Source organism: Oryctolagus cuniculus, chromosome 9 (assembly GCF_964237555.1).
Source record: "Oryctolagus cuniculus chromosome 9, mOryCun1.1, whole genome shotgun sequence".
In the NCBI taxonomy this organism is placed as follows: Eukaryota; Metazoa; Chordata; class Mammalia; order Lagomorpha; family Leporidae; genus Oryctolagus; species Oryctolagus cuniculus.
Window position 1 is genome coordinate 96,310,324 of NC_091440.1, and position 23,064 is coordinate 96,333,387.

The 23,064-nt window shown below is 44.9% G+C and overlaps 1 protein-coding gene and 1 long non-coding RNA gene across 7 annotated transcripts in view; one reads left to right on the top strand and one right to left on the bottom strand.

Annotated features, from left to right (window-relative positions):
- Window positions 1-685: 685 nt before the first annotated feature.
- Window positions 686-22,266, top strand: LOC127492133 (uncharacterized). Its single transcript, XR_007921224.2, has 3 exons — window positions 686-823; window positions 3,828-3,933; window positions 22,129-22,266. It is a non-coding gene; the product is annotated as an uncharacterized lncRNA (long non-coding RNA).
- Window positions 5,667-23,064, bottom strand: part of LOC100358094 (phospholipid-transporting ATPase IB) — a 167,132-nt gene continuing 149,734 nt past the window's right edge. For 4 of the 6 annotated variants that reach the window (XM_070049180.1, XM_070049177.1, XM_070049178.1 and 1 more), the window contains exons 34-38: window positions 22,207-22,314; window positions 18,779-18,867; window positions 12,013-12,111; window positions 9,869-9,930; window positions 5,667-6,090 (exon numbers count right to left, since the gene is read on the bottom strand). In XM_070049180.1, the coding sequence (XP_069905281.1) occupies window positions 5,960-6,090; window positions 9,869-9,930; window positions 12,013-12,111; window positions 18,779-18,867; window positions 22,207-22,314 (489 nt within the window). In that variant the 3' untranslated portion in view covers window positions 5,667-5,959. Of the gene's footprint in view, window positions 6,091-9,868; window positions 9,931-12,012; window positions 12,112-14,862; window positions 15,013-18,778; window positions 18,868-22,206; window positions 22,315-23,064 lie in introns of those variants that run through there. The other 2 variants (XM_070049181.1, XM_070049183.1) reach the window with 2 other exon arrangements.

Below are 23,064 nucleotides of genomic sequence, written 5' to 3' on the forward strand. Positions count from 1 at the left end.
GTGGACTATTTATGTACTGGAATGGAGTTTGCCTATATGTGCCCATCCCTCTATGATATTCTACAAGGTTACCTTATGGTCAGTCTCCACTCACTCCTCCTTCCTCTGGAGGACCCTGGCATACTAACCAGGGACCTACCTGCCAGGCTCAACAGCTCCCATCACACTGAATGACTTGAAAGTCACCAAAGGCGCTACTTTTCAGGGAACAACTTGAGTGACTGCTCATAACAGCTAGCAGAGCTTACCTTACGAAGCGCGCTGACATAATCCCGTTGTGTTCAAAGGAAGGAGAAAGGGTTCCTCTTTGTTGACTAGTGCTGCTGGCCTGACTTTAATGAACCAAAAGAATTGGGAAGAGTGGGAGGGGAGCACTTCCTGTGAGTGTTTGCGGTATCCCCGGAGCAGGCAGATCATTCCCAAACACAAATGCCTCGCCTTTTTGATACGTGGCAGGTGCAAACAGCAGTCAGGAATCACCCTTCCCAGGATTAAACAGCACCTAAACCATCTTCCTACGCGTGTATAGGAATGCACCCAGGGATGGTTTCAGGAGCTGGAGAACAGTTAGTCCAGCCGGGCCGCCAGCAGAGGGCAGCACTCTCGCCACCTGCCACCCCCACCTCCACCCGCCACCTCCACCACCCTCCATTTCCTTCTTCAGTCACCGAAGCGAGCCCAGCGGCCTTCCTCGGCGCCCAGGGGCGCGGGGCTTCGAGCGCAGGGCGCAGCCACCGTGTCCGCACCAGATCCAGGGTTGGATCTACCTCCACATGGACTCGAGGACACTCCCGACAGTGAAAGAATTCAAGATGCTTTTGAGGTTTGTTTTCAGAGTCATGTTTCCGGGAAACGGGATCCCACGCCACCACCATCTAAGCGCACAGCTCAGCACAGCTGAGGGGCCAGGGATTCTGCCAGGAGCAGAGGGAGGCGTGGCCGGGTCCCACCTCCGCGGGCAAAGCCGGGCGTGCGCTATGCTCCCAAGGCCGCGGGACCCGTTCCCACACAGTGCGTGTCGCTGCAAAACTCGGTAACGAACTCGAAACTGGGGGATCAGAGAAGGATTCTGCAGGGCGAGGGGTTCCAGGCCCTGTGCCTGCGAGGTCCAGGCTGCGGGTGTAGGTGGTGTGCGAGGGTGGAGGGGTGAAGAACGTGCTCCGTGGTGCTCCATGTCTACAACAAATCCCGGGCCGGGGGCGCACGGTGACTGGCCGGCCGCTCCGGCCACTCTGCTCTTCAGTAGGTGGTCTGAAATGCTGGCGCTGGCGCGACTCACCTGCGCGCACCTGCACACACCTGGGTGCCTTCCCCAACCCTGCCCACTATGGATGTAGCCCGCAGGGAAACCAGGGGGGCCGTCCCGGTTCGGCTGGCTTCCAGCACAGGCTCTTGGTTTGGCCAGGGCTCCTGGAATATCAGCCGTGTCCCCAGGCTGAGTTTCTGGGCCAAACCACCTGCAAAGCCTGCATGTTAAAGCCCCCAAGGGACCTTAGGTGTTTTAGGGACCGTGGCCATCTTGTTCTGCAGAAACAGAATTCTTGACAAATGCCTTGTCCAGAGCTATCTTAATTTTCTTGTCAAGAATTCTGTTTCTGCAGAACAAGATGGCCACGGTCCCCAAAACACCCAAGGTCCCTTGGGGGCCCTAACATGCAGGCCTTGCAGGTGGTTTTTGCTTTCTTTTAAAAATGTATCGATGGATTTGAAAGGGAGGGACACAGAGATTTTCCATCCGGGGATTCGCCTCCTCCAAGACGTCCACAACAACCCAGGCCCAGCCAGGCCCAGGCCAGGAACCAGGAGCTCCAAGTCTCCTACTTGAGTGGTGGGACTCAAAACAGATAGCAGAAACGAAACATTGTCAAGTAGTTTTAGAAAACTCTCTAGTTTAGGCTATTTATTTTTTTTATACGTGTTTTTTGTTGTTGTTGTTTTGGTTTGTTTGTTTGCTTTGACAGGCAGAGTGGACAGTGAGAGAGAGAGAGACAGAGAGAAAGGTCTTCCTTTTTCCGTTGATTCACCCCTCCAAATGGCCACAATGGCCGGCACACTGAGACCAGCGTACTGCACCGAACCAAAACCAGGAGCCAGGTGCTTCCTCCTGGTCTCCCATGTGGGTGCAGGGCCCAAGCACTTGGGCCATCCTCCACTGCCTTCCCAGGCCACAGCAGAGAGCTGGACTGGAAGAGGAGCAAGCGGGACAGAATCCGGCGCCTCGACCGAGACTAGAACCTGGGGTGCCAGCGCCACAGATGGAGGATTAGCCTAGTGAGCTGCGGCGCTGGCCCACTGTGGGCTAATTCTAACATTTTTATTATGATGTGTTTTCAGGTTGTGTGTAAGGGAGGGGTGTGTGTGTGTGTGTGTGTGTTTGTGTTGGGTTACTTGTGCTTCAATCATTATACTGGGAACATGTTCTGCCTTCATTGCAGCTCTAGACAGAGAAACTTATAGTACATGAGACTGCCTGATGTTGTCTCCTAGGTTACTGAGTACAATGAGACTGCCTGATGTTGTCTCCTAGGTAACCAAGGGTCTTCATCTTCACTGGGTTTCACTCTACACGTGTAACTTAGCATCTATTTATTCCATGGTATCCCTCTGGAAATTAGTGCAACTCCTTTCTCAACAGTGTGCTACCTGGCAAAGCTGAGCTGCCTCCATCTCCCCAAATTCTCGTCTCATCTACTCAACTTTGAGAAAGGACTGTGTTTTACTTGAGTACCACTTCCCTGCACCGGGGGCCAAAAGCCACCTCTAGGCAGTAAGTCTGGGTAATGATATGAGATTACTCACTTTATTTCCATTCTCGAAGGAGTATCGTCCTGAGCTTTCCTTTGTCCACTGCGTGAAAATAGTCATTACATATATTTTTCCAATTTTCTAATCGTTCCAAGCAAGAGCACCAGTTCTGTATCAGTTAATACATTATAACTGAAAGTGGATTTCCCCTGGATTATTCTTCAAAGCAGCTTTATTGAGATTTAAATAACCAATTCATCCATGTAAAGTATATAATGCAGTGGATTTTAGTATATCCACAAATATCTGCAACCATCAGTTTTAAAACATCTTCATCACCCCAACAAGAAACCCTGTACACTCCCAGTGTTACTACTCCCTTACTCCCTTCTGACCTGAGCAGCCACTAATGTACTTTACATCACTGAAGATTCACTTATTCTGGACATTTTAACGAATGGCACATATTGCATGTGGCCTTTTGTAACTGGCTCTTTTCATTTACCATGATGCTGCAATTCAATGCAGGACTGATTCCTTGCATAGAGAGACTGTTTGGCTATCACTGTATGGATATACCACACTGCACTTGTCCTTTGTGGATTTTTTTAATGGGGAAAAATTTCTTATGTTTAGTGTCTTGTATTTTGTATTCAATTTTCCATCATCTTCACAATCTTTCATAACTTCTTGTTTTGTTAGCCAAAGAATATCCTGCAACTTCTACCTCACCATTCAAAGTACAATTGAATAATAAACTATCCACTGGGTTCTCATGAGCCACATTATCAGAGAAATTCCTGATTTTTTAAAAAATATGAATTAGGTCTCCCTCCCCACAATGTTTTCCCTTGTTACTTTTTCTTTTCTTATAAAGACTTATTTATTTGAAATGCAGACTGACAGAGAGAGAGAGGAAGAGGCAGAGATAAGGAGAGATTTTCCATCTGCTAGTTTACTCCCAAAATGGCTGCAGTGGTCAGGGCTGGTCCAGGCTGAAACAAAAACCTAGAATTTCATCTGAGTCTCCCACATGGGTGTAGGGGCCCAAGCAGTTGTGCCATCTTCTGCTTCTTTCCCAGGTGCATTGGAGGGGAGCTGGATCAGAAATGGAACAGCTGGGACTCGAACTAGCACCCACATGGGATGCCGGCATTGCAAGCGGCACCACAACACCAACCCTAAGAAGTGAGAACTTTTAAAATCTGTTCTTTCTTATATGTCCCTGCTCTTTACATCTGAATGACACAAATTTGTCTCCAACTTTTAAAAATTATTTATTTACTTGAGAGAGAGAGAGAGAGACAGCATCCATCTGCTGGTTCCCTTCTCAAATGCCCACAACGACTGGGGTTGGGATTGAGGGGTCAAAACTGGGAATGTACTCCAGGTAATTGATAACTGGTAATCAGGTAAGTGGTTGGGAGGCTCCAAACTACTCAGAGATCACCACTGCTTCCCAGGGTCTTCACTGGCAGGAAGCTGGAGTGGGGAGCAGGCGCCGGGAATCAAACCTTGGTACTTTGATGCATTGCATAGGCATCTTTGACTCGATGCTCTTTGACTCCATTAGTCTCGATGCTCAGATTTGACTACAATGTTGAAATATACTTTGAAGATAAGCTGAGAACAGGCAAGTCAGTAGAGGGTAGAGGGAGCAGGGGGAGCAGGATAGCAGTCACTGGGCATAGGCTGAAATGCATCCTGTTGTGATTAACATTCTGCTATATTGAAGCAACATTCACTGGCTACGAAGGTTGGAATAAGCAAGTATGGTGGGTGACCAGTGCTTCAGTCTTGGATTCTGTATTATCCCAACCTGAATGGTGGTTGTAGCACCAGTGTGTGTTGGGGGCAGAGTTTGGCCAATGTTCAAGTTAGCCATAGTGTCCCAGATACTCCCCTGTGGGAGAGGGGCTCAAGTACACTCAGAAAGGCTCAGGAGGGGCTCAGCATGAGTAGGTCTGCTGGAAGCACAGGAGCTGACTCTTCTGTGGCCTCCCCTGGTCTATGGCTGGTGCGCTGGCTCACACCCCCTTCTACCCCACAGACCTCTAAGCAGATAGGACTGTGGGCAACATCCCCATCAGTGGCCAGAAGTCAAAGATGGCAGCTTGACCGGCTGCTCCACATTGCCAGCCCCTCTCATTGCCTTTTCTTTCTTCAAACAGGTATCAGGTTGTTGGGGTTGATTTGATCAGAGCCGTCATTTTGGCAGGATAGAAAATAGAAGTAAGCCTTCAAGAATTCCTGCCCTTTGCTTCTACAACCGTGCTAAGTTGGATAGGGTTTGAGGAATGAGACTTTACCCTTTACCAGAGGAAGGATTTGAAAGACACTGGGGTGACGACATATTCCAAAAGAAGAGTGGTTCTCTGAGGGATGTGAGGCCACGAGTGCGAATCTATAGCTCGCACAGACACCTCCTAGAGCTGCCTAACTGAAAGGCAGCCTGTGTCCCAGTGGCCATCTGTATGGGCAGATGACAGAAGACAGATGGCGCTCTATGCTCTGTACCCTGTGAGACCCTGGGAAGCTGGGCCAGCCTGAGGCAGAGCTCCAAGGATGACCAAGGTTGAATTTCGCACTAGCTCTCTTGGGTGGAGGAATCAGAATGGAGATGAAATTGAAAATACAGGAAATCATGACATCTGTTAATTCTTGCACACTTGATTCTGAGGTCTGAGACGACACTCATTATGGGAGTTCATTGAAATTAAGAATATTGTGCAAAATCATAGAAACAGAATGTGACTCCAAGTGACAGGACATCCTCTCTAGAAAACCGTTTGATGTGTTGCCTCATGTCTCTAATCTGTGAGTTTGCAAGACACAACATATCTCCATGGTTCCTTTCCTGTTAGGCAACCTGATGACTTTTACCTCCCCCCACCCCAACAACAACTTGCACAAAAGCTTGCTTTAGTGAAACGTAACACTTTTAATTTTATACTTCAGATTGAACTGCTAAATAGCTAGAGAAAAAAATATATACATTCACAGCTACACAAAAACTATATGCATTAGGTAAAACATTGAAGAAGTTAACAAAAATCCAAAAGCATTCATTCCCTCACTGTTTATCTTCCTGACTCTGTTGACATAAAAATAACAAACTACTCAGCCAAAGCCACGGAAGTGGCAGTGAGTGCCAGCTCGACTGACCAGTCTCAGTGAAGGGCATGGGGGTGCAGGACGCGCTGTGACCGAAGTCTCACTCCAGGAAGATATCAGTGAAGGCAGCATTGGAACTCTGCTTGCTTTGGTTTCTACCGGGGTTGTAGGAACGGACTAGTTCTTCCTGGGTCATCACGGACTGCTCTGTTTGGGAAAAGGAATAGCCACCTGGAAGAGCAGAGACAGAGGAATCTGTTAAGGGCACACATGGCTGGTGAATGTCCTGGTGACAGAAATCAAGCTTCCGGCTGGACTGAGACACACTGGCCAGCCATCAGGGCAGACTGCATAGGCAAACTCACAGATCGAGTGAGGGTGTGGGATGGGCTTACAAATGGGACTCTATTACAGCCTAGGGAGCCCCTTACAACAGTCCCCATTTCTGGGCCCACAGTTGATCTGTGCAGGTTATCACCACGTGCTTTTTAAAGCTCGACCGAGGACCCTAAATGGCAGAGGTGCTGTCTGAACACTGCTGTCCTACAGGGTGCAGCCCGGCCGGGGCTGCTCACTCTGATGCTTTGATCGTCTTCACTGCTTACTGAGGCTGAGTGGGCAGCGGCTCCTCTGTGGCTGAGCCCACTCTGTAGCTCCAGTAGTGGCCCTTGGGGTTCCTGACTTCCTTTCCATTCCAGAAGGGAGGAGCCAGGACATCTGAATCTTGAAACTCAGAAACACATTTGTGAGGCTGAAAATGTACTTAAGGACAACAGGCTATCTAGCTGGGAATGTTTTTGTCTTAAAAATCCAGCAGATTTAAATAGGTTTTTAAAGTGATCATTCAAGTTTACATAAATAATAAGGTCACCAAGAGAAATCTCCAGAGGAATTAATTAATTGACCAGTTCTGTATGCCTAGGAAGAACAGTCTGATAATCATTTCTATTTCTTTCTGTGTTTTTTGTTTGTTTGTTTGTTTGTTTAGAGATTTATTTATTTGAGAGGCACAGTTACAGACAGAGAGGGAGAGACAGAGAGAAAGGTCTTCCATCTGCTGGTTCCCAAATGTCCACAATAGCTAGAGCTGAGCCAATCCAAAGCCTGGAGCCAAGAGCTTCTTCCGGGTCTCCCACATGGGTGCAGGGGCCCAAAGACTTAGGGCATCCTCTACTGCTTTCCCAGGCCATAGCAGAGAGCTGGATCAGAAGTGGAGCAACCAGGAATTGAACTGGCACCCATATGGGATGCTGACACTGCAGGCAGCTGCTTTATCTGCTACACCACAGCACTGGCTCCAAATAAATCATTTTATAAAGGGGGGGTGGGGATTTGGGCTTTGACTCTGAGTGATGGATAGATTGCTATTGCAGGGTGTTGAGCCAAAAGCTGACGTGCCTGCTCTGCTGTAGGTTAAGTGGATCACAGTAACCCTGTAAGAAGGACTAGGGTGGAAGAGGAAGACCTGCTAGGAGGTATTGCAGTAGTGCGAACAAAAATGATGGTGGTTCAGACCAGAAGGCAGCAGTGGAGCGAGCAAGGGTCAGACTCAACATCATGTGAATGCAGCCAAGGCAACAGCCAATGCAACAAAAGGAAAGAGGAATTAAGAGTGACTCTCGGGACTTTGGCCTGAGCAGCTAGAAATATGCAGTTATCACCAATGGAGATGGGTACGGCTGCAGAAGGAGCAGGCTTGGTGGGTGAGGGGACCATGAGTTCATAAGGGACAGGTGAAGTTTGAAATACCTAAGACAACCAGTGGGAATGTTGAATGGGTGGCTGGACACTGGAATTTGGGATTTGAGAGAGAGGTGTGGGCTGGAAAAGAAATTTAAGTGTTAGCAACATCCCAGGGGGGTGGGATGAGATTATCAGTGGAGTGAATGTAGACAGAGGAAAGAAAAAAAATTTAAGAACAAATCCATGGGAGACTCAAATATTAAGAGACTGGGGAGCAAAGAAGGAAGTCAGCTGAAAATCAAAGACCTGCGAGATGCAACCCAGAGCATGGCACGCTGTAAGTACTGTGGCACCTGCTGCCGAGGGCTCAGCTGGCATGAGAAGAGTGGACGATCAGATTTAGGGACATGAAGGTCACTGGTGACCTACACTGGAGCAGCGACAGCTGAACCATGGGAGCAGAAGCCTGAATGGAGAAGAATGTAGTGGAGAGGAGTTGGAGGAAATGGATACAGAAATTTTATCAAGAACTACCGCTGCACGGGAGTGCCTGGGAAATGAAGCAGAATCTAACGGGTGATGTGCAGTCAGGGGAAAGCTCTGCTTTTGAAGACAACCTGCTGTGTATGCTGGTGAGAAGGGTTCGGTGGAGAGTGAAAAGCTGGTGACGCAGGCAACAGGAGTGGGTTGCCAGGCGATGTTCTTGAGCAGGCGCACTCAGGAGGACGGGCTTCTGGCAGGGTGTGCAGAGCAAAGGCCCGCACGCAGGTGCGAAGCCCGAGTTTGTGTGTGTGTGGCTGGCGGGTGAGGAGTGGTGTGGGGCCCTGGGAAGGTAGCTTCTCTCGTTTAATTTTCTCAGGGAAGTAGACATCGAGACCACTCCTTGGGAATGAGAATGAGGTAGATGTGAACCCAAATCCTCAATATGTCTGCTCTGCTTTGTCTTTTCTTGTCTGGGTTCATTTTTAATCCTCTGTAGTGTTCCTCTATTTTTCCCTCTAAGGATGGGGAACAAGTGATGTGCTACTTGTAGAACAGGCTGAAAAGCACTCTCTCTCTCTCCCTGCCTCCCTGTATGTGTGTGTGTGTGTGTATAAGTGAGACAGGGAGGTAGGGAGGGAGAGAAATAGAAATCTATCCAAAGAAGTATACACTTCAGCAAGAAGAAAGAAAATACACAACAGGAGAACCTAAAATTTAAAAATTGTACAACTTTCAATGAACACCTTGGGAAAGAAAAATGAACAATTATGTCTCATTTCCAGCAAATACCAGCTATTCCTTTATTGATCATCTTTTTGTTGCATTTGTTTCCTTTCCCAGTGAAGCATTTAGTATTAACATCGCCAAATAAGGGTCACAAAAGGCCTTGCATCTAGGTACTTCAGGGATAGGCTTCTTATTAAAGGAGGGTAAATAAAACAACTTTAAAAAGACTTTGTGGCCAACCAAGCTTTGTCAACTTTTACATAAAAAAAGGAATATGGATGTTTTCTTTAGGTAAAAATGAGCTAGACTCAGATAGCCCTTTTCAGTATAAATGGGACATTGCAGATCTTCAAAATGTTGGGATTTTACATGAATGATTTTGTGATTTAGGCATGAGGGACCAGGAGTTATTTTCTTTCACATTCCACTGGCTTTAGGCCAAACATAGTAATTTTTTTAATGTAATTGATCCCTTCTCTTCAAAAACTATCCTACTTTTTAAAAGTAGATAAAGATACAAGTGTTTTCATTTTAGCTATTTTTTCTGCTTTTGGTACAATATGCATAATGTGAGCTTTGCCATGGTAACTCGGTGAGAGCACAGGTCAGTGGTGGTAAGCGCATTCACGTTTCAGGTGCAGCCGCCCCCTGCCCATCTCCACAGCCATTTCCACCTGCGACACTGCAGCTGTGTACAAGGGGACCTCGGAGAGCTTCTGAAAACAGAATGAAATGCTAAGTCTATGTTAGTGTGGAAAGTTAAAATCCATGCCTAGTTTTTCCATAACACATTTTCCATGAACTCGTTGAAGGCCTCTTCACATGCATGGATTTCACAACAACCGCACCAGAATAAGCTCTCCTCTAACTCCATTCATAGAAGCGGCTGAGGCTCCTTGGCTGACTCACGAGAGCTCCCTGTTTCCCACCCAGCAGCCCTCAGCAGCACCGCCCCTGCCTGTCTCGGAATCTGACTGCTCTGGAACCCTACAGTGCGGGTCTTTTCGTGCCTGGCTGATTTCACGGAGCACGATGTCCTCCAGGGGAAGGCACTCATGCCTCTGGTTGAGCAGATGGGGTTTCAGTGTCTTGACCCGCTGGACGGCGTATTACTTACGTGGGGCACTGAGATCCACGGAGTTGTTCTCAAAGACCATGTCCAGACTCGCTGCCGTCGCCCTGGGAGTGAATCAACACAGCCTGACTTTAGTTCATTCAGACAATCTCAAAGGAATCGCTTTGGAAAAAAACATTGAGTTGCAAGGTGAAAATTAAAAAAAAAAAAAAAAAAGCCTTCAGATTTCGGGGGATATTCATGTATTAAAAAATAAAAACAAAATGTTTTGCAGACATGGTCAGCCCTGTGCTGCTTCTACACCAGTGTCTTCCCCTGAGCAATTCATAGAACTCTGCTCACCAGCCTTCGCCAGTAGTTAGAGTGGAAAGGAGGTCACCTTTTAGCCCTGGATATCCCAGAGCACTGTAGGTATTTTGGCCAATGTGTCTTACAAACTTTAGTCCCAGCCTCCTTTCCTATTGGCAAAGGGTAATGAGTGCCTCTTGGCCAGTGCAGTACACTAGGCTGGTTCAAGGCTCTTGGTCACATGTCAGGAAGGGTTAACCTTCGATCTAGGTGGCCCCTTCTGTAGCTCCCAAAGTGCACATTCAAGTGCAAGACTTTTTTCCACTCCAAGTACTGAGGTCATTTTATGAACTCGCTCCCTCCAAGACTGCCACTGCTGTGGGTGTAATTAGGAAAATCCAGTTAAAAGAATTTTTGTTACATTATACGCCCAAAGGTAGAGTTTTAAAACCCTCGTACCCCTGCAGTCTGGCCTGCTCTGTCTTCTCACTTCTTGAATGTCACCAGGCCCCCAGGAGACTTCGGCTGTATTGCATCTGCCATGTACCTTGGTATTTCCAGGGATTTGAGGGGCTTGGAGGTTGTGTGACAAACGGCAGCTGCTTTCAGAGATCACAACAGCCCCCTCACTGCCTGCAGGAAGAGCAGAGGTGCCCTACGGCCAGCTCTCCCTGCCTGACTCTCTTCCCGCTCCGAGGCTGGCCCATCAAGAGCCTCTGCCTCTGGCCAGGCTGAGAACCTGCCCTTGGCATGCAGAGCACGCTTCCTCACTGCCTGGGGAAGAGAGAGAACGGTGAAGTATCTCAAAGCAGCCCAAAGAATCAGACGGGGGCTTTACTTTTGCTCATATAGCCACGAGCTGAAATGTAGTTCACTCGGGACTTTCTAGAACCCATTTATCCATTTCCACCCCCCCCCCCACTTCTCCTTCTGTCACAGACAAACGTGCACGGTTCAAAAATTTTAAAAATAAACATAAGGAAAATGTTAGTACTCCATTTTCCTTGCCCCCTCTCTGGTCCCTCACTTCCGTGCCTTCCTGGTAACCACTAGGATGAGATTTTTGGGTAATTTTTCCAGAAGTAAAAGTGATTATATACTTAATTGATCCTGGCCCTTTGCACACAGATTTGTATAGCATATATCGTATTCTGTGTTTGATTTTTCCGCGTTACTGTGAAATCTACGCATAGCTTTTTCACAGCATGCATTTCCCAGGAGCTTTTCGAAAAGCACTTGTGAGCAAAGAAAAGTTTTTGCACCAAAGTAAAATCTTTTAATTCCATTTTTCCCAGGAACTTTTCGCACTGTCCTCTTAGTTCCTTGTCTATGAACTGTTCATGTAAGCTGCCTATTTTTCTGTTGCTTGGTGTTTTTCTTGCTGATTTCTGGAATCGTTTTCTCTCTTCGTTATCTGCATTCTCTTTTCTACATTTCTACTGTGCTTGCATCTTTTGTCTTGGTTTCTTTCACTGCGGTTCATTTTGTATATGATAAAGTGCACAGGTCCCAACAGCTCAGGGCTGTGAGTTTTGCCAGAGGTACTTCTTATCTACCCATCTCTCACCTCAAGAGAGAATCATTTCCTTTATAAAATCTGAAATCTGCCTCCTGAAACTTCCCAGTCAAAACCTCAGTGGGTAGCAACTGCTCTGCTTTTTTTTTTTTTTTTTTTTTAAGCCACTTAAATGTGTATCTTCCTGGATCCTGTGTTCGCCTGTGTGGGGGAGAGGGGACCGCTCCACCAGCTCGGCCTCCAGGTCAGGATGCCTGGTCGACATGGACTTAGTCAGCTGGGGGCTCATTTACAGTGTGGAAGTTCCTGGGAGGAGAATGTGGCCCAAAGGGCAGGAAGAATGGGCTCCTCACAAAGGACATGATAAAGAGAACAACCTCACCTCCTTCCAGACATTTTAGAAATATCAACTTCTGGAACTCTGTTACGTTCCATCTCCCGCACTTCCTCGAGAAACGTTCTTCGGTAGGTGTTTCTCAGCCTGTGTCATGTGGGAGACAGAAAGGACAGAACACATGAGATTTGCACAGTGGCAGTGACCACGTTCTGGCCTCTCAGGCAACGGCTGACTCTCCTGGGGCTATAGCTGACGTGGTGGGGCACAGTGCGCCATGCACAGCCTCTGCGTGTGACCCTCTTGCTGTGGTCCTAGTAGCTGAGACGCATTCCCGGAGGGACACAGAGCCAAGCTGGGCAGTGCACAGCAGCCCCAACACGCTCGCCTACAGATCATCCGGGTGTGTGTACAGGCTTCAGCACAGCCTTGGCTGGCTCTGCAAGGCAAACCTGCCCGACTCCTGTCAGACCGTGAGTTCAAGATTCATAGGGCACTTAAATTAAATTATTATTAAAAGATAGGTTTATTTTAAGGCAAAAGAATTTTTTTGAAACCCATGCATAGTTTTTTTTTTTTTATTTCATCATATGCATTTCTCATGAACTTTCTGAAGACCTTCAGTAGCTTGATCTACCAGGGTTACTGAGAGTCTTGATGCTTAAGTTCTCGTTCAGCTGTGTGCAACTTCCTGTCCTTCCTTCCATCAGGCAGCCTGGGGCTGGCCGTGCCATTTACAGCCATTATAATGCAGAGTGGAAGTCTCAGGTGGTGATGACTCAGGTGTGCAGACTCTTTGGCACATGCAAAGCGACCCACGTAGACATGCTTCTTTCCTTTGGCGAAGTATCCTCACTGGGGTCTGTATCTAGACTCAGGCATGCATCATTCATTCACCCGTGCATTCCTTAAATAGATTTCTCAATCTGCAATTCGTTGCCAACGCAACAAGACTCACTTCTACTTTCATGAAGATTCCAATGTACAGGGAGAGAGAGAGGACTGACGCATGACAAATGATGGATAGATGTCATGAAAGAGAACCTTAAGAGGTGCTGTGGCAGTGTGAGGAAGAGGTTGGAGCTTGTTGAGGGTATCAGCCAAGGCTCCTCTAAGGGAGTGGAATGGAGCTGGGGTCCAAAGGAGGCCTGCAGGAGGGCAGGGGAGAGCATTCCCAACAGGAAATACCATACTCAAAAACTACTTGGGGTGGTACGTGGGGAGATCAGAGGAGCCAGAAGAGAGGTGGCACTGAGCAGACCATTTCTGGTCATAAGAAGGATTTGGCCTTGATCCTGGGAGGAAGCACAGCAGAGGCATCTCGCAAGGGCAGCTTAAGGACTTCTGGCTTGCTGTGGCTATTTGTACTCCCATGCAAAAAGTGCAAATGAGTTAAGGATACCAGCTAGTTTACAAATGGTTTATGAATATTAAGTTGGGCAAAATGAGAGATAATGGAGAGAAAAGAGAGGGTTGGTGGGTTTGCAAGGACTAGAGAGATCAACAGTCAAATTTCAGAACAAAGAAGTCCAGAAATAGGATACCACACCCTTTAAGATAACTTTATCAAAAATTTAACAAGCATGGGCTAGCATCATGATGCAGCAGGTTAAGCTACCACCTGTGTTACTGACACCCCATATAAGCACCAGTTTGAGTCCTGGATGCTCCACTTCCCATCCACCTCTCTACTAATGTGCCTGCAAAGGCAATGGAAGATGGCCCAAGAACTCGGGCCTCTGCCATACATGTGGGAGACCCAGATGGAGTTCCAGGCTCCTAGATTTGGCATGGCCCAGCCCTAGCCATGGTGGCATTTGGGGAGTGAACCCTTTCTTTCTCTCTATCTCAATCTGTAACTCTGTCTTTCAAATAAATAAATAAATCTCTTAAGAAAGTTAACAAGCCCAAACACTAATGCACACCCAAAGGAAAACACTCCCGTGTACCTAAGTGATCTTATTCTATTTCAGGAATTTTCTAAGCTGCTCCTCAAAAAAGGAAGCCATCTTCCTCTGTCCTATTGAATCATTCTACCAGAATTTTAACTTAAAGCCTGTAATATCACTCTGTTTATCTTTTGCAAATCTTTCTAATTAAATGAATGAACAACATATGGTTAATGAACACTTTACCATACACACTCTTCTCATGGTTGATCCCAAGACTTATCATCCAGACTTATCAGGGAATTACTGATGGAACACAACTCAACAAAAGAAAAGAGAAAGGAAAAGCAGCTAACAATATGTGCGTTAGGGCTTGGAAAAGAGAAGTGAGACTTTATATTAAGGGTTTAAAAACTCATGACTACTCCTCATGAAGACGTTCTACCTAGCATTCCTCCATCAAGAGCATTGTTGGACACCACAAGCCAAAGACAAGACAAGAATAGCTAAGGAGAACATTCTGGAAGGCGGCTGAAGTAGGGGCACAGGATGCACTACCTGTTTATCTGAAATGGATGGTTTTTGTTTTATGGAAAAAAAGTTTCAGAGCAAGGATAGACATAGGAATGGATTGCAAATAATAACATATGGTACACATTATTTATTCTTTTTCCACAGAATAAACTAAAATGCTATGTTATAGAGGCCATATACAAAATAAATGAATGAATTGCTAGATAAATAACACTCTATGGTAGACAACTTTTCTGAAGACTTTACATATATTAACCAATTCAATCCTAAGTGACTGTGTCACTTTCTCATTGATGAAGCTCCTGCAGGGAAGTCTTGGGATGGTAGTTCTGGCAACAGGTCCTTCAGAGGCAGGTTTGAAGTCTCCTCATAAGCAGCAAGAACATCTGTCCCACATGTGGATCAGCCACCCCGATTCTGCACGTGGCCCTGCTCTCCCAGGCCCTCCCCATCGCACCCCATCCAGAGCTGCACTTCCGTCCACCACTTCCTGGATGACTGCCCTGGGAGAGATGTGTTGCAAGCGCTTGCATACTTTTTCAGTAGCTGAAATACTCCTCATTTTCAATGGCGTTATCTTCCCGGTGAAATTGTACTTCATCTGTATTACCAAACACATAGGCATCTGTGGTCCGACAAAAAGGCAAGAAAAACCAAAAGCTTTAAAAGCCTCACTGCTATTTATACTTTCTTTTTTGAAAATGAGTATTTACCAGCTCATAGGAATTTATTTGTAATGGCAGGGCCAGCGCTATGGTGTAGTAGGTTAAGCCTTCGCCTGCAGTACCGGTATCCCATATGGATGCCAGTTCATGTCCCAGCTGCTCCTCTTCCAATCCAGCTCTCTGTTATGGCCTGGGAGAGCAGTGGAAGATGGCCCAAGTACTTGGACCCTGCACCCATGTGGGAGACCCAGAAGATGCTCTTGACTCCTGGCTTTGAATCACCTCAGTTCCGGCTGTTGCAGCCAATTGGGGAGTGAACCAGCAGATGAAAGACCTCTCTCTGTAATTCTACCTCTCAAATAAATATTTAAATATATGTATATATACACACATATATATATATTTGTAATGGCAACTTTGACATGCAGTAGAATTTAATTATTTTTAAAAAGTTAAACACAACTTCAAAGTGTGCCAAGATTTAAAATCTCAAGGTTCAAGATTGAAAGTGATGGCAATATTTAATTTAATGGCTATATACTTGAAGGTTACCAATACTTGCTATGACCCTCATTCCTTAAGTAATGATGTGCAGCACCTAGGCAATTATTTTGCTTCTCAGTAATAATTTTTTAAAAGGATATTTATTTATGGGGCCAGTGCTGTGGCATAATGGGTAAAGCCACCCATATGGGCGCCAGTTTAAGACCCAGCTGCTCCATTTCTGATACAGCTCTCTGCTATGGCCTGGGGAAGCAGCAGGAGATGGCCCAAGTGCAGAGCCCTTGCAGTTGCCCTTGCAGACCCGGAAGAAGCTCCTGGCTCCTGGCTTCTGGCTTCTGGCTCCTGGCTTTGGATCAGTGCAGCTCCAGCTGTTGCAGCCAATTAGGAAGTGAACCAGCATATGGAAGACCTCTCTCTCTCCCTCACTCTCTCTCTCTGTCTGTCTCTCTCTGCCTCTCCTTCTCTCTAACTATGACTTTCAAAACAAATAAATAAATCTTTAAAAAAAGAGATTTATTTATTTATTATTTTTTATTTTTAAATGCAGAGTTACAGAGAGGCAGAGGCAAAGAGAAAGAGCTATTCCATCTGTTGGTTCACTCCGTAAATGGCCACAACAGCCACAGCTGGGCTGATCTGAAGCCAGGAGACAGGAGCTTCTTTTGGGTTTCCCAAGCAGGTGCAAGGGGGCCAAGCACTTGGGCCATCTTCTACTGCTTTCCCAGGCTATAGCAGAGAGCTGGATCGGAAGTGGAGCAGCCAGCTCTCGAACCAGCATCCATATGAGATGCTGGCACTGCAGGTGGTGGCTTTACCCATTATACCACAGCAAAAGCCCCAGTAATTATTTCTAAAGTTAAATTGAAAAGCTTTCAGATAAGATGTAATTTCAAATGTAATCTGAAATAATAATTAGGAAGAAAACATTTCATGTTTTCCGAAGTGAACATTTAACAGTAAATTAAATCATCCTTGGTTGAGTATATAATAGAAAACTTTCTGGAAATGAAACACATTTTAATTTCATTCAATGTAATAAAAATGATTTACACTCAGTGGGGAAATACAAGAATTATGGAATATTATGTTCTACTAGCAAAAGCAAGTATAGATTCAAGTAGGACCAATACCTAGTTTAACACAGAGACCTATACTCTGGTTTAGACATGAAACACTTGTCTTGAATTGGGAGCCTTCCATATATTCTAGTTTAGAAACAGCCCTGTCTCCCCAGGAGCCAGTCCCCAGAGCTGCCAGGCACACTTGGGTACAGGGTGAATGCCTTCTGGGCTGTGCATTCTTTAGCACCCAGAATAAAGGTGCCCAAATGATAGAACATGGTTGGTTAGGGGACATTTTTGGTTGTCATCATTTTAATGAACACAATCAGAGATCTGTGAGATCAAAGCTGGGTCCATAGCTCTTCAATACATCGGGAAGAATTCCTCCCTGAATGGAAAAGAAATTGTCGTGAAAGCAGACACGAATACGTTTCTGGAGGGGATGAGACCTGGGTCTATGAAGATACTCCAGGAATTGTGAACTCAGAGACCCTGACACTTGTTTACATTCCAAAGGGTGAGGAGCCTCGACCCTTCCCCTCCATTCCCCAGGGAGAGTTTGTTTGTTCAGGAAAAGGAGCAAAGCCTGCTGCACTCTGGGACAGCTGTTTGTCTCCGGCACACACTCCCAGGTTTGCGCTCTGCCCACCCTCTCCTGTGGGAACCTCAATTTCAGGGCCGTCCATCCTCCCTCACTGCATTGCCTCAGCAAGGGGAGCCCAAGTGCCGCTGCTGGGTGTGGGTAAGGCCCGTCTCTGCCTCCGAAACCTCATGCCTGCTTTCCGGACAACACAAATCAACACAGGTATTAAAGCCTCAGTACTGCCACCCCATCTGTTTCTGCTAACTTTGGTTGACGAGTTAATACCAACATAAAGATTTCTTCAAAAGATTTCCTAAACTGTCAGTCAAAACAGTGCTTCATGGAGGAATGAATGGACACACACACGCACGCACGCACACACACACGCGCACACACAGAGGGGAAATGGAGAGAGTACGTGTTAGGGAACCTCATATGTCTGCCAGGAAAAAGTCAGTGTCCACTTTGGGGTTGGCAGATAATTATGCTTTCCTTGATCTACTGAAACATTAAGGAAGAATTGAACAAATGAAAAGCAAAATTAGTATTATTCCTCCCAGTATATTGTTAGAGATTTATACCATTTTAGAGCTTTGATGTACATATTATGAAATACATGCAATAATTCATAGTATAAATCAATTATTTCTAATTTAAAAAATTTCTATTTCATGGACCATTTTTCTATAACATTAGAGATTTCAAGAATCCCCAACTCTGTAATTTAAAGCATCTTTATTTATTTACTTTTTTTTTTTACAGTCTTTGGTTAAAAAAAATCCTGTAATCTAATCCAACAAAGTTTGGGAGAACTGTTTGAGAGATTCTTAATCTACTTTTTTGGAAAAATGAAGAGTGTTCTCTATTTAATATCTCCCTCCTATTGCTTATTTTATTATTCATTTTTAATATGTGATTCCATGGCATCAGGTTTTGATTCCTGTAGATTTAAGTGACATAAATCACATTTCTAAAAAGTAAAGAAATAGACCCATTTTCCAAAAATCCCAGAAAATTCCAAATTTCATAGCTGTCCCATGCATTTTTAAAAAAGATTTATTTATTTATTTGAAAGGCAGAGTTTCAGAGAGGTAGAGGCAGAGAGAGAGAGAAGGTCTTCCATCTGATGGTTCACTCCCCAAATGGCTGCAACAGCTGGAGCTGAGCCAGCCCGAAGCCAGGAGACAGGAGCTTGTTCTGGATCTCTCACATGGATACAGGGGCCCAAACACTTGGGCCATCTTCTACTGCTTTCCCAGGCCATAGCAGAGAGCTGGATAGGAAGTGAAGCAACTGGGACTCAAACCGATGCCCAGATAGGATGTTGGTACTGCAGGTGGCAGCTTTACCCACTACACCACATCACCAGCCCCCTGTACCATGCATTTTGATTTCATATTTTTTATCCTTGTAAATTGATTTTTGGTCCATCATCAGAAAACATTTGTTTGCTTGAAAAGCCCTGTGGCATTTGATATTCACAAGGTGGTACTCAGCACTATTTGAATATACTTAGTTGGGAAAGGTAGTTAAGCATGACAATATAATTTTTGGCTAGCTCTCCATTTTTAAACTTACGATTTCCATAATACATTTTGAATCAGGCACACGGTAGGAACTATCAAAATACCCAGCCAGAAGAGTGGGCAAATCAGGACTAAATCGGCCTGCAAAAAAATAGAAATAGAGAGTGCTTAGAGAAGAATCTTTCTGTTTGTCAACATCAAATACCAATGCTGCCATCAGATTCCAACCCTTTCCAAACATGGAGAATCAAGAAGAGATACGAAGACAGCCACACACAACTGGAACTGCTAAATCAACCTAGTACACAAAACCTAAATATAATATCAGGTAACAATTTAATACCACATTCCATAAACAATGAGCCAAATAAATATACTGATCAAATAAGTTTCTAGCCCAAGAATGCAAGGATAGTTCAATATTATATTACTTAGCAACATACCCTTACTGCTAAACATTATCTTTCTGTTCTCCTGAGACTTCGCCATTCCCTTTGACAGATTAATTAGTGGCTGGCTGATCACTTTAGTTCAACTGTGACTTGAGACTGGGCAATGTTCCCTTTACCTCTAGGTCACCTTTGATTCTCCACATTTTTATTAACTGAGCACCTGTGTATTCTTTGGTGTCATACCTCTGGAAGGCCCTAAAGTCCGAGTCTCCTGAGTCTGATTAATACTCTGCTTTTTATTCTTTGTTTTTTTTTTTTTTAATTTATTTTATTTGTGTGAAAGGCAGAGTTATAGAGAGAGAGAAGAAGGGAGAGAGAGGGGTCTTCTTCCAGCTGGTTTACTCCCTACATGGACACAATGGCCAGGGTTGGGCCAGATAAAAACCAGGAGCCAGGAGCCCCCTTAGGGTCTCCTACATAAGTTCTGAGGCACAAGGACTTGGGAAAGCATCCTCTGCTGTTTTCTCAGGTGTATTAGCAGGAGCTGAATCAGAAATGGAGCAGCTGGGACTTGACCCAGTGCCCATATGGGATGCCTGCACTGCAGATGGTGACTTTACCCACTATGCCCAATGCCAGCCCCATAAAATAAATCTTGAAAAAAAAGTACGAATTCTGGTCTTTGTTGATTTTCTCCATTGTACAATTGTTTTCTATTTCACTGACCTCTTTTTTTTAATTTTTTAAATTATTTTGACAGGTAGAGTTATAGACAGTGAGAGAGAGAGACAGACAGAAAGGTCCTCCTTCCACTGGTTCACCCCTCAAATGGCTGCTACAGCTGGAGCTGCTCTGATCTGAAGCCAGGAGCCAGGTACTTCTTCCTGGTCTCCCATGAAGGTGCAGGAGCCTAAGCACTTGGGCCATCCTCCACTGCCCTCCCAGGCCACAGCAGAAAGCTGGACCAGAAGAGGGGCAGCAAGGACTAGAACCCGGCACCCATATGCGATGCCAGCACCACAGGCAGAGGATTAATCAAGTGAGCCTCGGTGCCGGCCCGTGACCTCTTATTTTTTAAAAACTATTTATTATTTGAAAGTCAGAGTTACAGAGTTGCAAAGAGAGAGAGAGAGGTCAGGGTTCTCAGGAGTTACTGAGTCACTAGGAAATGGATATAGACAGAAGAAGGAGAATCTGGTAGGGGATCAGCTCACATGGTCACGGTTGCTGAGAAGGCCTATGAAAGGTCATTTGTGGGCTGGAGATAGCGGGCTGCCAGGCGTGTGGTCTAGTTCAAGTCCAACAGGCTCAGGACCAGGGAAGCCATGGTTATTAGTTCAAGGCCGAAAGGCCAAGTGGCAGCAAGGCTGCTGGTGGAAGTCCTGGAGTCCAAGGACCAGGAACTGATGCCCACAGCAGGAGTGCAGTGTGTCCCGCTCTCACAGCAAGAGACCAGCTTGTCTTCTGCACTTATTCTCTGACTGCAGGGGGCTGGCTGGTCCCTACCACCTCCTCTATTCAGACCACACACTGATCTCATTTGGGCCTCTCCCAGACCCACCCAAAATAACACTTTTCCCGGTTTCTAAGTATTCTTTAATGCAGTCAGGTTTCACCATAAAATAAACCATCCCAAAAGAAATTTAGCAAGGAACTCTGGGCTTGCATTTTTTCACTTAGTCCCTGGCTGGGTTTGTACCAAGGTTACCTCTAGTTCTAGTAAAGTGGAATTCTGTGGCCCATTTTGTAAGCAGCATGGGGCTAATAATCCCCTAAACAGAAACAAAGTAGAATTTAAAAATACAAAAATAAATGTAAAAATCTAGCTAATATATAACCTCTGACATTTACACAATTAAAGAACAGTTTCCATATATTTTTAAAGTATTTGCAACCTAAAAAGATCTCTGTGAGTGAGATCCCAGTGGAAAGAACAGGTCTTCAAAGAAGGAGGTACCTTTCTCTGAAGGGAGGAGAGAACCTCCACTTTGACTATGACCTTGTCTAAACAAGATAAGAGTCGGAGAACTCAGAGGGCTTCCATAGCCTTGGAAACTCATGACTGGAGCATAGGGAGATTACTGATGCCATAGACAGGAGTGTTAATTGGTAAAGTCAACAACAGGAGTCACTGTGCACTTACTCCTCATGTAGGATCTCTGTCCTTAACGTGCTGTACATTGAGATTTAATGCTATAACGAGTACTCAAACAATATATTTCACTTTGTGTTTCTATGGGGGTGCAAACTGTTGAAATCTTTACTTAATGCATACTAAACTGATCTTCTGTAAAAAAAAAAAAAAAGAAAAAAGAAATTATCAATTCCCAACTTGACTTTCACTGGGATTAAACATGACAATAGGTCTGATCTGATTTCATCATCATTTAAAAAAATCATCTATTATTTTTCACTTTATGTTTCTGTGTGGGAGCAAACTGTTGAAATCCTTACTTAATGTATACTAAGCTGATCTTCTGTATATTAAGATAATCGAAAATGAATCTTGATGTGAATGGAAGGGGAGAGGGAGTGGGAAAGGGGAGGGTTGTGGGTGGGAGGGACGGTATGGGGGGGAAGCCATTGTAATCCATAAGTCGTACTTTGGAAATTCATATTCATTAAATAAAAGTTAAAAAAAATAAAGTATTTGCAACCTTATAGCATATACTGTATCTGAAACATTAAGTCACAGCTATTCTACTAAGTTAAATATTTTAAATAATTATGTTTTCTTAGCTATTATGCTTGCATTACCAGTACTGAACAATCTGAGCACAAGACAAATCTAATTACAATATTAACTTAAATATTTTAGATGATTCTGATATTACAGCTTCTTGCATTATCAGTGAAAGATAAACATTTTAGAAAGAGTACACTTAGTTTGAAGTAATGAGATTTTAGGGAGGAAATAAATCTCTATTGACATTAAACCAGAATTTAGTTGGATCAACAGCTACTTATTGCATTGATTTTGTCTTGACTTCCCAAATTCTCCCGAAAATAGGTAACATCAGCTTCTACAGTTAACAGACCTAAGTTTTCATGAGGCATGTCAATCACACTCACGGTTGGAAGAACTAACCTGTCCCACCATGTCAGAAGCAATGGGAAGGGTCGGCCAGAAGCGAGAATAAATTATGAAGAAGACCAGCCATATGGAGATGCTGCCCCAAATTGCCAGGTGACTAAACTGCAGACAGAGAGTGCCAGAGAGAAGAAAACACTTAACACCATCAACCAGCAAACTATGTTTCCCAAGGTCACGCATCTTCATGTGAAGATATGGATGATCTTTGAATCGTTTGGTATTTGAGACTTCCACCCCAACGTCCTTCTCAGAATATTTTGCTGTAGATTCAAGCAATTGTTTGAATATCTAAAATAACAGTCATGTGGGTCACTCAAGCTGAGTGGTATCCAGTGTCTTTGGTAAAAATGATCAGCTCTTAGCAGGAAGTAGTTCACACAGCTGATGGGTTCTTTTGCAAGACTATCTGCTTCTGCCTACTGATTAACATAGAGCTTTCTTAAGGACCAAAAAATAAAATAAATAAATAAGTGAGACAAAAATCCGACCAATTCTTATTTGTTCTGTATAAAAGCTTCTGAGCCAATGGCAGAAGTTGTGCTTTTAAATTGATGAACCATGCATGGGAGCCTGGCTGAAAGATCATTGCTTGTGTCCGGGCCTGGGAACTTAGGCCAAATTCCACAGTGGTTAATATTAAGGTCACACCTGAATGGTTACCTGTGGTTGCTCTGGTGTGGTTTGTGTTAGCAGAGGAATAGTAAGGGGGCCCTCAGAGAGTGCTGTCCTGAACTTCTGGTTATGCTGGGCAGTGGTCTACTGTCTCTAGTGGCAATCTATTTATTATCTGTATATGCTACTTATTATCTGCACTAGATGACTTCTTCAGGGTTTGAATTCTGTCATCTCCTC